General features: G+C 39.6%; 1 protein-coding gene across 2 annotated transcripts in view; it reads right to left on the bottom strand.

Annotated features, from left to right (window-relative positions):
- Positions 1 to 15,340, bottom strand: part of PRKCE (protein kinase C epsilon) — a 283,601-nt gene that overhangs the window by 38,575 nt on the left and 229,686 nt on the right. For both annotated transcript variants that reach the window (XM_008641713.2, XM_017744864.1), the window contains exon 11: positions 13,338 to 13,492. In XM_008641713.2, coding sequence (XP_008639935.1) covers positions 13,338 to 13,492 — 155 coding nt within the window. The remainder of the gene's footprint in view (positions 1 to 13,337; positions 13,493 to 15,340) is intronic.

Raw genomic sequence — 15,340 nt, 5'->3', positions numbered from 1 at the left:
CTGAACACAGATGCAAACAATGAAGGCTACTCAGTGCTAATATAGGTTCTCTTCTTAATTACAATAAGGTTGTTTCTTAAAAGAAAACTAACGAAAAGAAATTGCAATTTCTCAGCGAAGGAACCAGACCGTCAGCATATTCCAAGATGAGAACACACAGCAAAGATGAAGAGCTTGTAAAATATTACAATCTGCTGGTAAAAGCATAAATCTTCTACATCCTCAATAATGCCTATTTTCTGCTTCCATCTGGAATAGAGAGATGCACTGTTAGATTCATGTGAAAAGTGAAAACACAGCAATGCGGGAAACCTATTTTATAACTTGAACTGGTCTTCTTTTTCTTTCATTCCTTTGGACAAATTCTATATACACACTCTGCAAAATTTAAAGAAGATTTAAAAAAGACAACCCAAGAAAATATTTTAGTCTGGCAACCACAACACAGGACATACAACAAAATGGCCAAACTCAGGTGACTGGGAGCATATCCCGAGGAAGCGATTAATGCACCAGCATGAGTCAACATTTTAGTGCCTTTTCTGTACTAGCCAATGCCCTCTGCACCTTTAGGAAGCCCAGAAAGTGTAAAGGAGAAGGGTTGCTGAAGACTTTCACATAAAATGTTTCTTTTTATAAAAGAGACCAGTTTATCAGAATGCTTTCCCCTATGCTCCCAAGGGTATCCTTAGCAGGGAGCAAACACAGCTCCCAGCAGTAAGTAGACTCCTGTTAAGCTCCGTATCATGTTTCCATGGAGAAAAATGCTTTCTTATTCAGAAAAGAAAAACTCTGCAGTGAACTTTTATACAGACACTGATTTTTTCCAGCCTCACTTTGGTGTTTTTATGGGAAGCATTTCCACAGAGTGGTGCCTGTAATATTACACAGAAAGGACTAAATAAATTATATAGCATAAATGAAATGATGTAACACAGCAAGAATGTTGCTTCTAACAAAATGTTTACTTATATGGAATCACTAGAAGAAAGATTTTAATAATTTTTGCTTCTATTCTGATTTCAGCAGCATAGTTCACATGCCTAAACATGTTTTTAACCTATCACGTGGTCTCAACTTGGGAAGGGTATGTAGGCTCTTCATTTAAAACCTTTCCTAACCCTGCTGTATTTATCAGGGATCAAAACAGCAGCAGCCAACAGCAGTTTAACAGATTTCTGCAGAAATTCTTGTAAAAACTGTGAGTTAAATTTATTTTGCCTTCTAACCTTGTAAAAGCATTCTATTATACAGATAGATTTGTCTGTTTCAAAATTCTGTACAGTTAACAATTTTCTATTATGTTTGATGGAAGATCACTGCAGTGGAGGGATTCTGGCAAAATTAAGAAGAGTATTATTTGTCCATAAAGTATGAAGAAAATGACTGAAAAAATGGGAGTTGCTTGCCCTTATATGTTGATCTATGCATAAAATAAACTCCTTATGCTGCTTCTGGACAAAGGTCATAGAAGCTAATGGTTCAAAATCCAAATCTTGCTTTGATATGTAAGCAAAATGGGCTATGTATGTTAATGCAGAGAATTATATTTTATAAGATACTCTTAAAATTACAATTGTGTAGCAAAATCAAATTACTTTTGCCCCCAACTTCTGCCAGAAAGCTGCACAAACATTTGTAGACAATCTTTTCATGTGCAGGAACTTTCAACTTCAGCATTTTTTCCAATGTAGCTGCTGCAGCCTTCCCCCATCTCCTCCAGAAAATGTGCTTGGGAATGCTACTTTGGCTGTAATGCCAACTTATAATGTCACCACTTAAAATCTACTTATACAAGGCACCCCACGATTTTTAATTAATATGAATGCAATGGAAAGATGACTCATGGGTTACTCATTTGAAATAAAACATGGCATGACTTAGGAAATTTACAGTGTACTCACTTTTGCCAACATCAAGGTTAGGAGAGTGCTATAGCAATTTACCTTCAGCTGTGAAGACAGAGAGACTACCAAGAGAAGCCAACTGTCCAGCCCAATTGCAAGAGAGAGGCAATTCTGAATAAAGATTTGGGGGGCTAAAATATGATTTTAATCTCTAACACTTCGTACTTACTGGGTAGTCACTGCATGTAAATACTAACTTCAGTAGGATTATAATATTAACTACTGGTCAGTGGGGCTGTTCTTGAACAATTTTGTCAACGTGAAAAAAAAGTTATTTTGGGCCGGAGGAATTATCTTTGTAACTTCTGCATGCCCAGCCTCTTCCGAGATCTGCTAACCAGACCATGTTCTGACAAGATCAGAAATTATCCCATAAAGCTCCCAGATAGTTATGTGGGCAAAGACTAGCAAGGAACCTAATTATACAGGTTATAAATATTATAAAGTTTAATTAAATTATAATGTGCAATAAAGTCTCTTTGCATCCTTCTGACAGCCTTAAACTGAGCACACTGAGTACAATTTAATTCCATTGTAAAACTGCTTTTTTCTTCCAGTGTCAGAAGGAGGTTTTACTGCAAATAAGAGTCATGATTTTTAAAGAAACAGTCTCTTATATGCCAGGTAGTGGCTTTTCTATACCCATGTCATGTCATGGTCACATTTACAACATATTTTTATTATCTATTATCATATTTTTAATTCTAGCTAAAAATGCATGAACAAACAAATCTCTGTGAAAGATTATCAAAATGCTTTTCAAACAGAATGGGAGAGAGGTTGCAGAAGTTGTGCTGTATCTCTAAGACATATACACGATATGCTAAACCCAGCATTGCCCAACCCTGAAACAAATAAGGGTATTAGTTTATAGTCTCTGTAACCAATTTATAGTACTGTTTAGTTAAGACTTGATAGTGTAGCAAAAAAAAACCTAAGGGGCACTGTGATTCTCAACTCATTAAATGATGAAACAAAATACTCCATTAGCAATGATTCAGTTCCACCCTTCCACCCTTTAGTGCCCACTCAGCCCCAGACATCAATCCTTCCACAGTCTTCCTACCCTCATAATTCTGTTGCTATAACTAGGCAAACATAACTGTGTTTGACTGCTTTTTAAATGGATGCTATTACACAAGGTGGGCAAGAAACAAACCCCATTATTGTATGTGTTGTGGGCACAGTTTTTTGGTTTTAGTATAATCTCTCTTGGATTGGGTTTATACAGACAATTGTTCTGCCCTAAGAGCACACATATCTGAGCCGGGTGAGAAAAGTCTCTAGCAATAGTGAGTTATATGAGATTCATCACTGAATTGTCTCTGGCTTTATAAGCTATAGCTCACTAATACCAGTTAATGTTTTGTTGTTATTGCTACACAGAGAATTTCCAGGATGCTGTTTCAAAATTTCTTCAAACCCTCTTGCTCATGGACAAAACAACTACTCAATCTGCAGCAGTTTTAGAAATCATGATGAAATACTCTTCCTCTTGGGACTTCCACAGAAACCCCAAACTTCTGTCCTACTTTGTGTGCAAGCATACCACTAGCTCTGATCTGGAGCTGACAAAATACCCCCTCCTTTTTCTTTTGTGAATTTTCAAAAGGTGAAAAGAGAACCTGCCTAAAAGCAGGGTTGTCCGAAGGGTTTCTCTCTGCTCTGCTTGGGGCATTTTTCATTCAGTGTCTGCAGACATCAGCTTACAGGGTTTTAGCAGAGGCAGCTTCAACAAGCCTGCAGTGGAGTGCCTTTAGCCTTGTGCAAGGCACACGCTGCTGAGCTGCTGCCTACTTTCTTCATGCACAATCGGAGGATCCTTTTATGCTAGCAGATATTTAAAGACTTTCATATAAATGGGAATCAGAGCCTCTTGATCATAGTTATGGCCTCTCTGGACCCATTACAGATTATCAGCAAATGAACTGGCAGGCATTTGGTATGCCTTTTATATCCTCAGGATACAGCACCATAAACACTTGCTGTCCTCTCACTGGTAGTTAAATTTAGGCAGACACATACTCAGGCAGTTCTTAAGTGCCAATTATTTTTGTTCTAGAAGTATTCCATTAGAGCTCTTTCAGATTTATTGATGTTTGAAAGCTTTTAAATATCCATTACCCACTTAACTGACCATAGCAATTCCATCTGACTCATTATTTGTGTTAGAATATATTTAGACATTTTTTAAATGGGTCTTAGTAGACCATAGGATCTCCCTTGGAAACCCTATAATAAATCAAGTAAATACTTGGTGAAGTGCTATAATGTTTACTTGTGACTACTTAATTTTATCCTTTATATTCCATGTTTTGAACACATGAAGTTCCTCTGTTCAGGTTATTAGTGACCAAGCTTTCTTTGGTTCATTTTTTTGGGTACTGCTTCTGTATTACCCAGTTCATACCAAGGTGCAGCCATGCTGGCTGCTATACTGGCAATCTACTGTTGAAGCTATCCCATCCTCCCCTTCCCTTGAAGGGGCAATCACACACTCTAGCACTGGAATACCTTGTGAAGAATAGTTTTACAACTGCCACTGTCAAATCTATACCAAAAAAAATGCGCACAACTGCATGCACTGTTTGCATTTGACAGTGACATTTTCTGTGTCCTCCATACATCAGGAGAAGGAAATTGAAGCCTCGAGGAAAAAGTATACATATGTCAATACCACCATTATTTCTGGCCTCTCACATCTATTTTCTCTCTCTCTCTGCTGTTTTGCAAGATTGACTACTGGAAACAAATTCTCGAAGCAGGAGGCAAGAAGTGAAGACCACAATGTACACACCAAGGGGTGTGTACATTGTGAGAAGTGCTGCTTGGGCTTCACGTAAGCCTCTCTTCTCAAAAGCTGGATGTTACTGTAGAAATTTTTCAAAATCTAAAATATTACACCCCCACCATAAGTGGTCTTGGGGGATTAAAACTCAAATTGGTGGTGAGAGTAAATTGTCTGTCCCTGGAGCCATCCATCCCAAGGTATGTAACAGTGCAGAAACCACACTATTATCTCCCATCTTGGCAAAAGCTGGCCTTGGCATTACTGCTACTCCTGCTTACCCTGCTCCACATCTGCCTCCTCCACATGTACTCAATGCTGCTGAGATGATGAAGACTCCTACTTACGATTATTTCTCCTACTGTCTGCTGCTCTGGGGAGCTGCTTGTTCAGGCTCTGTGACACACTGGCAGCCAAGGAGAGGGGCATGAATTACTGCTGGCACAAGAAGGGATTTATTACCACTCTGGCCTTGTTACTCCTCATCTTTCTGCTCACTTTCAGCACTGTCAGGGCCACCAGAGCCATTCTGTTCCCCTTTCTGATTGCCTTGGTTAGACTGCACCTTGTCTGTCCAAGGTCTTTCTGATGTAATCCTACCACTATTTATGCTGGTAGCAGTAAAGACTTTGGTGCACTCCCCAAAGTGCTGGGGTTCTTACTGGCTTATTATTTCTGTTTGATTCCATTTGTCTACAAGCTGTCAGCTAAACAGACATTTTTAAAGTTTTCAAAGGATTCAGTGATAACCCAGTTATATCAGCTTTCGGATTGGCTAAATTCTCATTTTCCACTGCCATTTGCAGTGTTAAGCAAAAGAACATATGGTTTTTAATAACAGTGCCTTCTCAAATGTGAGGGTTTGCTCAAACCAAGGTCCCAAATCATTCAGGAAGCTGCACAAATCATGCACATGAACAGCCTCACAACCAAAATCAGCCTTTGAGTAGTGCATGCAGGAATGTTACTGGAGCAGCAGTTAAGTGATAAGCTCTTATATAACAAGGAGGTGGATAAAAGAGGGGGTGGGAAGATGGGCAAAGAGAATAAATGTAAACCTTGAGCCAAAAGTAGCAAGGTTCTGGCCAAAAAACAGAGTTGTATGCAAATGTCTTTACTGAAGGGCATAATCCAAATTTTCTTTTAAGGTTGTTCAGCATTTTTGTCATCACTATTAAAAAAACTCCCACTAAGTAGAGCTCCTTACTTGTTTTCATCTAACATTTCGCATTACTTCCCAGCTTCACGGCCCAGAAAGCCAATTGTACCCTGGGCTGCATCCAAAGCACCATGGGCAGCAAGTCGAGGGAGGGGATTTCGTTCCTTTACTCCCCCCTCTGGTGAGACCCCATCTGCAGTGCTGCATCCAGCTCTGGGGTCTCAGCACAGGGAGGACACTGGCCTGCTGGAGAGAGCCCACAGGAGGGCCACCAAGATGGTTAGAAGGATGGGGCACCTCTCCTGTGAGGAAAGGCTGAGGGAACTGGGATTGTGAAGCCTGGAAAAGAGAAGGCTTTGGAATGACATGACTGTGGCTTTCCAGTACCTGAAGGGAGCCTACAAGAAAGATGGAGGGAGACTATTTACAAGAGCATGTAGTGTCAGGACAAGGGGGAATGGCTTTAAACTGCCAGTATTTTTAGATCAGATATTAGGAAGAAATTCTATATCATGAGGGCAGTGAGTCACTGGAATGGTTGCCCAGTGAAGCTGTGGATGCCCCATCCCTGGAAGTGTTCAAGGCCAGGTTGGATGGGGCTCTGAGCAACCTGGTATAGCAGGAGGTATCCCTGTCCATGGCAGGGGGTTGAAACTAGATGATCTTTAAGGTCCCTTCCAACCCAAGTGATTCTACAGTTCCATTATTCAGTGACTCTTTGTTGAGAGAAGCATCTCAAGAGCACAACAAAATCTTTGTTAGAAGCCTATCACCTCAGAACCACGTTTGTTGTGCACTTCTCTGCATTACTATGAAACTTTGGCAGATGCATTCAACAGCATGCAAAAAGGCAAAGCCTCACCCTTAATGTGACATAGTTTCAACACCACTGCAACTGGGTTATAGAAATATTTTTCATTCCTTGAAGACAAACATAACTGAAGGGCACTGTAAAATTCAATCCTAACTTTTGCCTGTTAGCAGCAGAATTACATGTAGGAAGCACCTTCAGATTTTTAATGCATTGTGAAACAGAAAGTATTCTCTTTCTTCTGTTGGAAAATTGTTTGCAGAGTATGATTTTGTTTGGAGCTGGTGTACATGACTCTGCAGAAACAGCGCCGTGTCTCAGCAGTTTAGGAAAACTAATGGGTTTGTCCTGTATCAGTACAGTTCAGTTTCACATGTGCTGCAGCTTTACTGGACTTTTATTTTGTGTATGTTTCTCTGAGTTAAAATCTTCTTATCAAACGTTGAGAGATAACACACATTTCTTCCTGTTATAAAATAAAGACACAAACATCAATCATCTAAAATCAGTGACATTCACCTAGAAATAAATACAAATATGTTCTGTAACATTTCACTGCTATTATCTGTTGAGAGGCACTGTTGCCCTTTCTACTGAGGGTACCAGAACATGGCTGCCCTCAGAGGAATGTAAACTTGGCATTAACCCTGGCAGATTCCCACTCCCTGCTCACTCTCATTTAACATTAACTCACTTCTATACTGTTATCAGAAGGTAAAGGTCATAGCTTTATTTACACAATACAGCACTATACAAACGGTCATTAAACAAGAAAATCTTGCACCAAATAAACACAAAGCAAAAAAAAACAATGCTGACCTCTCTACCAAGAACTCGCCCTGGAAGTACCTTGTCATTCCCCAAATAAGGTCAATGGTGCTGGTCTATCCTTCTAAATATTAACTGCCCAGCACTGCCCCCCCACATACCCAACTCCCACACAACAGACAATAACAGCCATTTTTTTATGTTCCAAACCCAGGAGAAATTTAGAAAGCATTCTACTGTTGGCAAGACCATGTGGTTCATATCCTATTCCCACAGCCTTTACTCATCCTTCCACAGCTGGAAACCTTGTCAAAGGCTCTCCTATACGACAGAGCCTTTAGCACAATACATAAGCTGGGCAGATGGCAGGGTGGACTCCCTCGGTCCGAATGCCAGAAGCCTGGGAACCAGCCCTCCTTCCTGCTTCTCATCTCCCTCAGCTCCACTCCTCTCCACCCCAGCCCACTGCCTTTTCCTGCAGGGAAGACATCCTGCTTATTTATGCATTTCACGACTGCTGGTCTGCCTAAATCCAGCAAGGAAAAGGGCAAAGAGGGCAGGAGGCCACTGACTAAAATCCCGTTGGAGCTCACATTCAGTTTTGGAAACTAGACCAGGCAGAGCAGAGAGAGCGTGGATGTAGTCCAGGGCTCAAACCCAGCCAGGAGCACTGGTCAGGTGGCGTGGCTTGGGCAGCAGTCCCTGGAGACACTAGGACTCCAGACACACCTGCACAATTCACTCCTTGCTTCCTATTTTTACTGAAGGTGAAGGAAATAGTTTGTTGCTCACTTGGGCCAGAAGCAAACTGTAACTTCTCTGTAGCAGACTGCTGCAACAGGCAGTTCATGTGGAGAGGACCTTGTGTTCAGTGTATTCTTGTGCTTAGGTGTGAATATGCCAGAGGAGAGTACAAGGGCTTGGCCTCTTTCATGGACCACAGCTAAAGCACCAGTTTAACCTTTAAGTATTCTGAGTTGCAATACGATGATCTTTACATACGTAAATCAAAATGCTCCATGTCTAGTTTTGCTTAAAAGAATTTTGCTGCTGCCATTCAGAAATAACACAGTAAGGTAACTTGGGAGAATGATGACTTTTAACATGTTAACCACTGACCATGCAACATCTTCATCAGTGTAAATATAACTCCTCATTACTCTGCCAAGGTTGCACTGAATCACACAACCACCAATGAAGTCAGACTTTCTAAATAAATGCTCTTATTTCACATAAAAACACACTAATGAAAGTGCTTTTAATTTTAGGTAGTTGTTCTTGCTGAAACACTGGTGTGTGCTGCCCTGATAAACAGGAATGCTGGGGAAATTGATCTAGGGAAAAATTCAGTTAGTGTTCAAACAAGTTATTAGGGTAGTTGTGTACAGAAAAAGGCTGAAGGTACTCAAGGATTGGCATCAGCACATTTACATCCACATTTGCTCAATTCAGTGTTAATAAATCCTTCATCACGACCAACACATTAATTACAGAGTGCAGAGAGCCTCAGAAAGCTCCAGCAAGTTACAGACTGGGTTATTACTTCATATTGTTGAGGAACATAATAACCCATAGTTATGAATAGGACTCCATCATGACCAAGTACTGCATGATTTGAAGGCAACACCTCACAGATCCGACACTTGAAAGCAAAAAATTTGATCCTACCTTGGTCAACCCAAAGCAGGTGACACTAATTTCCCAGTTAAGATATTTTTCATCCTTTCAGGTGAACCAAAATTGTGTACATTCAGTTTCTTTCTTTTGTGTTTCAGAGAGAGCACTTGCATGATTCGGGAGGATTACAGAGATCAGGCAACACGCAACCACTGAAACAATTCTTACAGCTCACAGTTATTTCCTAAATCATGTAGGAACTGGGGACACCATCACTGATGTTTGCGATGTGGTACCCTGTTCTAGTGCCGACCTTCCTGCCTGGGGGGACAACAGTTCTCTGTAGGTATTTCAGGCCAGAGCAGGTCACTTGTGTCACCTCACTTGAACTCCTACACTGAGAGCAGAGACAGCCACTCAACAGCCCAACAACAGCTGACCTCAGCCCAACAACTGCAAGTGAAACAAGGACATGCCACGTGTACACTGATCTGCAGAAAGTGCACAGGAATATTGAAAGTCAGTACAAGAGGAGAATACAGAACTGACAGTTTCTTAACACACACAGTTTGCTGCATCTTCCCTATATGAGAATATATACTAATACATTTTATACAGACATAATATATATTAACATATTATGATAACTGACTTTAAATACACCAGACTCCAGGGGCAGGTGACACCAAACATAGTCCACAACCCTTCCTCACCAAGGGCAAACTCCAGTCCAGCTCAAAGGCAAAATCAAAATGAGATTCATAGTCTAGTTCTTAATTCCTGAAGCTCGGATACATTTTTTCACAGTGGCGCAATTGCAATTGCATAACACAAACAAGGACAAGCGCCAGAAAACGGGATTGAAACTTCTCTAGTGTCTGATTGACTGTACTTGTATTATCAGGCCCCAGCCTGCCATGTGCCTGAATAGCTGAATGCCAGATGAGAGGGAAGGTGGCAGGGATAATGTAAACAGTTTTATTAAGCTGTTGAAGTGTTTCTGACACAACAGTAACACTGCACCTTTAAAAAATGTCACAATGAAAATTATCCTCAAGTTTATCTATCATACGAGATGCATTCAGTAATGCAAAATCTTTATATATAAAAGTTGTGGGGTTCATCTTTATTTCCAACATTAACTCAATAAACATAAGGAAGATAAACATAACGAAGATCTATGTTAATTCCAGTGAGCACACCGGTAATTGGACAAGTCTGGGAACAACTGTTGGGCCAGCTGCAAAGATGTGAACTCAGAGAATAATTTCTATTGCCAAACAGGGACCTGGCTTTCTCTTTGAACTTCAGGGGAAATGAGGATAAACTAGTTATTATAAAAGATGATCATTTAGTATCATCATAGCACTTTCCAAAAACCTAACCAACAAGCCAAAGCATGAGCTAAAGCTAGTTATTTACTTCCAAAAATATAACTTTGTTTAGCTCCACACAAATACTTCCACATACAAGACTGAAAAAAGATCAGAAGGTATAGTAGCTATTTTGAAACCTACATTTCCATCAAACATCTTAATTTATTTATATATTCTCCACTTTCCTTGAAGTAGTGCCCACACAAGCAGCATTTCCCACTTTGGCGAATAACCATTAATTTCACACCACAATGTTTTTTCTAGAAATATAATTATACAGAAGACAAGTATTCTTTATTAAACTATCTGAAGGCATGTTAGGTAGTTAAGACTGCTAGCTAGTCAGGAGGAAAGGTTGTTTTCTTTTCTTTTTTTTCTTTCCCTTTTCTTTCCTTGTTTGCCAGCTAATAAGAGCTCTGGAGATGTAAAGAGTGACTTGATCCCAACGCATTTTTAACATTGTAGTAAATGATGCAGTGAGGTATGGAGTAATTAGGCTGAAACCATTCTGTGCAAGACAACTATTCTTACATATGCTTGACATAAACAAATGCATTCTTCCAGGGCCTGGCACATTGTGAATGAATTGTGACATTTTCTTATGATGAATTATTTTAAAATAATTTCTAACTTCTTCCTTCTACTGTATTTTACAGCATAACTGGGATGTACATTTTACAAATATTTGAACTCCTAGTATCCCACAGTTTGGAAAACCAATTATTCTTACAGACATAGCTATGTCAAGATCCAAAAGCCTATGTAAAAAAAAAAACCAAAAAACTGAATCTGTTCCTAATTTCTTCCTGTTGCTTTTAATAGCTTATGCTTTCATCCTACAACTCACATTCTCTTGTGTCTTCTGCTCGCACACTCAGCATAACACTCCATTTACAAGTTCAGTGTCATACTCTAACATGCATGTCAGACATGTCAGCATAGTGTCTGAATCAGAAGTTGTGAGTACCCTGTGAAGTTTAAATGATGAAACATTTTTGTCTCAGAATGACATTCCTCTTGTGATGGAAGCGTTCTGCTGATGAAGCCATAGAAAGAACACAGGCACATGAAGCGATTCAATGCATCCAGCTAAGAGCCAACACACAGAAGAAGCTATATACAGAACAAGGGAAAAGAGGTAGGAAAGAAAGGGTAGAGAGAGAAGAGGATGTGTGTTAAGGGATGGGAGCAGAGAAAGTTGGGGGGGGGGGTGAATGAATGCATGCTCATATAAAGAAGGGAGATGTAATTTTATACCAATTCTTTCTTGGTGGCTCACAGAAATCATTAAACTGACTGCTAATTACAAGGGGTCTACCTCCAGTTTCCAGGAAGAGGAAACTAGCCCAAGTATTTCATGGAAACAAATCCTCAAAATCCTTCACTTTTCAAAGTGCCAAGCTTGTCTATTCCCCTTATGACAGATACTTATAAATTCTGAGGTTGCCACATTCTATTATGTGAATGTACAAATACCTAGGTTTGGAAGTAAATGCAGACAATGAATAGGAAATATGATATGGGTAGGAAAGGTAAGAAATGTGTTGGATCTTCTGCACTTGAAAACAAACCCATGTGAAGTGTCAGGGCCAATAGTACAACCCAGTATGCAAACATCATACCAGCGTTAATAAAAGATGGAGATTAAGAGCTGCAGCTAGCAAAGATTTTTATAAAGAAAACTAGATTTTTGATGAAAGGACCACTTTCAAAGAGATTTACTTTCCTCAGAAGCTGTGATGTTCTGCTGTTTGCTATATCTCTGGAAAGGAGACGCCTTTGAGAAATTTCCCTTTGAATCCCTTTGTATGTGGGAAAGCCAATTGCTTTTAATGGAACTTACCACTCAGCCCTGGTTCCTAAACATTTAATATTCCTTTCTCAATTTCTAGTACTCTTAAGACCTGCCTTTACATGAATGCAGGGATATGACAAATTCCATATCCTCATCTTGATGTTTCTCCTCATGAAATTTGAACCTATCTGCCCCTCAGATCATTACCTCAAATCAAAACTGATAACCTGAAAGAGGGTAGGAATACCAAGGGAGAAAACAGAGGTCAGTTAGATCTTAAGAACTCAAAGGTTTTACTAGACAGGACAGATTTATACTACAAAACCTGTTAAGCATGCTGCTTGTGAAAGCCCAAATTTATCACAAGCAACAACAGGCTGCTAAAAACAAATAAAAACAGAGAGGAAGCGTGAAATGACAAGATAAAGGATTTAATAAACACATTAACATCAGGGTGAAATTTTTCAAAGCGAATCCTTACTTTTAATAATAAAGCCTATCCCTAAATGCATTCTCCATCCCAGCACAACAAAGTGCACTTCTTGTGTGTGTGTGTGCATGGATGTTGAAGATTAGAGACTGGGGCCAGTGAGGGAGGTTCAAATAGATGCAGGGCACTTGAAAGCAAATCAGAATTTGTCTCTGAAGAGCCACTTCCTGCTGGTGACTAAGCCTTCACCCAAACAGTCAAGAGGAAGGGGCATAAGCAAAGCATTGCAAACTACCATCCCGATTGTATCGGAGTGGAGACAATTCAGACAAACAAACTCAGAAAGTGGCAGGGAGTTAGAAACCAAGAGGAAAATCTATGGCACAGAGAGGAAAGTGAAGAGATTGCACCGATCTGCAGAAAGGTCACCTCTGGGCTGCATTGTGCCAAGCTTTCTCAAACCCACTTTATTTGGACTACAACACAAAACTGGCACACACAGCTGGCGACTGCTGCAGAGGCTATTCAAATGTTAACATTCTCAATGATAAACAGCCAAAAAAAAGTTCTGTGTAAGCAAATAGGAACAAACAACTAATCTAAAACTGGTTGCCAAGAGACAGAGGATTTCAGCCAAAACCATCCCAAAGCCCCAAGAATACTTTATTTTTGATCAAAAAAAGTACCTGTAGATGACACCATGTTGGTGAAGAAACATGAGTGCTGATGTGACCTCTGCAGCATAAAAGCGGGATCGAGGCTCGTCAAATTTGCGTGAGCGCTGGATTTGAAACATTAGGTCTCCTCCATTTACATATTCCATGACGAAAAAGAGCCGGTCCTGAAATTAATTAAACAGTGGTATTTAGCTAATTTCTTTTAGTGGCATAAAAAACTGTTTGAAGCTACACATGAGGTGACTGGAGCATTTACATCAAGAAATAAAAGGAACCAATGCTACGATTCTGAAAAAAGAGACAACCAAAACCCCCCAAATCTAAAGAAAATGAGATGAGTCTCAAAGTGAGAAATGAGAAAAAGGCAATCAAAATAGTGCATTAAACAACAGACACACAAATTTCCACACATCAACAAATACATATGGAATTATAATCAATGCCATATAATAATAGAGATACTTAAGTGATGTTTCTTTCATAACTTAGCCATAACCATGAAAAGATAAGTCAATTTTATTGACTATTATTATTATTTCAATCTCCTTCTTTCTTCACTTCTCTCTTACCAGTTACTTTGTCTGCAAAGCATCTTCTCCAAATAATGTAAAAATTATTTAGAATTGTTAAGCTATAGAAAGCAGTGCTGCCAAACTCAAACACTTATATGTGTTTTTTTTAATTGCTTCAAACTTTCATAATGAAATAAGATTGTATTATTATAATATGTATCAGGTTCTTTTTATTTTCTTCTAATGCTTATCACTTCCCTGTTCAAGCTTTCAAGCCTATTTCCATGATGGAGGACTAGAAACAAACTTTCCTTGAGAACAGCAACTGAGATTCTCAGGCAGTCATACGATTAACCCAAAAGTTAAGCACGTGTTGAAATAGCCAGAACTGAAAATATCAGTAAACTAAAGATGTGCTTGGCCTCTTGAACCATTTATTATGTAAACTGGCAATGCAGGTGAAGGCATAAGGAAAGAAATGACACACACCCACTTGATATAATATAGATCCTAATTTTTTAAGTGTTTCTTACAAATTTTCCTATTTTTCCCTAGTCTGTACTAATACCCCTAAATCTTCAACTCCTTGCCCGCTCACCCTTGGTGAATGGCTACTTCACATTCTTTATTTCCTTACTGTTAATGATCTACAGCTATATGCACATGAGTTTAGTTAGAGGTGGAGGTAGTCCTGATGTGATGTGACACAGACATTTCTTTCCCTGGTCACATGATTCACAGGTGTGTGAGCATGGGACTTCACCCCTCTGCAGCTCTGATGTCACACTGCAGTTTGGCTCTAGTTCCTAGTGCCTGGTGTGCTGGGTTGAAGAAAAGGAGACAAGATGTGACATTGCTTTGGACAAGGAAAAACAACAGAAGATCGAAGTTTAATTAACCTCCCCCTAGTGAATCCAAGCCTGCAGATTACATAGTTTATACATATGAATCCAGAAATTCATAGATGTTTGTCATTTGTCCTTAATCATCTACTCTATGACTCAGACTCCGAGCATAGCACTTAAAAATACCCTTAAACTTAAGTGTGTGCATTAATCCTGCTCATTAAGGCCTGAATGTTGTACTTATCAGGGATGCTTCCTGGAGGAGGCTAGAAATGTTTGTCTGACTTTTTGCTGATTACAGAAAGAGGATGCAGAAAAAAACTTTGTGCCTTTCCTCCTGCATCTTGGGAACACAGAGAATGCCAGACTGGATGAAATTTGGAAAGCCAGGTGAACTGGCATTCTTGGTAAACATTGCTAATGACTTTGGTTCATTTTTCACCATTTTTCTTACTATCCCCTAGGAAGGAAAACCTCCTGAAGAATAGCATCAAAGTTTCTGGCTGCATCATACACTCAAAAGAGCATGGATTCAGAGCCATGTCTTTGTTCTTTTTGTAATGCTCAATACTGCTGATATGAAATGCTCAAAATCATAGTGCAGACCTTCTGACATTAGTGTAGGGTTTAACTATAACCCTTTTTGCTTCTTTAA

Source organism: Corvus brachyrhynchos, unplaced genomic scaffold (assembly GCF_000691975.1).
Source record: "Corvus brachyrhynchos isolate BGI_N302 unplaced genomic scaffold, ASM69197v1 scaffold258, whole genome shotgun sequence".
Taxonomy (NCBI): domain Eukaryota; kingdom Metazoa; phylum Chordata; class Aves; order Passeriformes; family Corvidae; genus Corvus; species Corvus brachyrhynchos.
The sequence above is the reverse complement of the archived record's forward strand: the minus strand, read 5'-3'. Positions and strand labels throughout refer to the sequence as shown.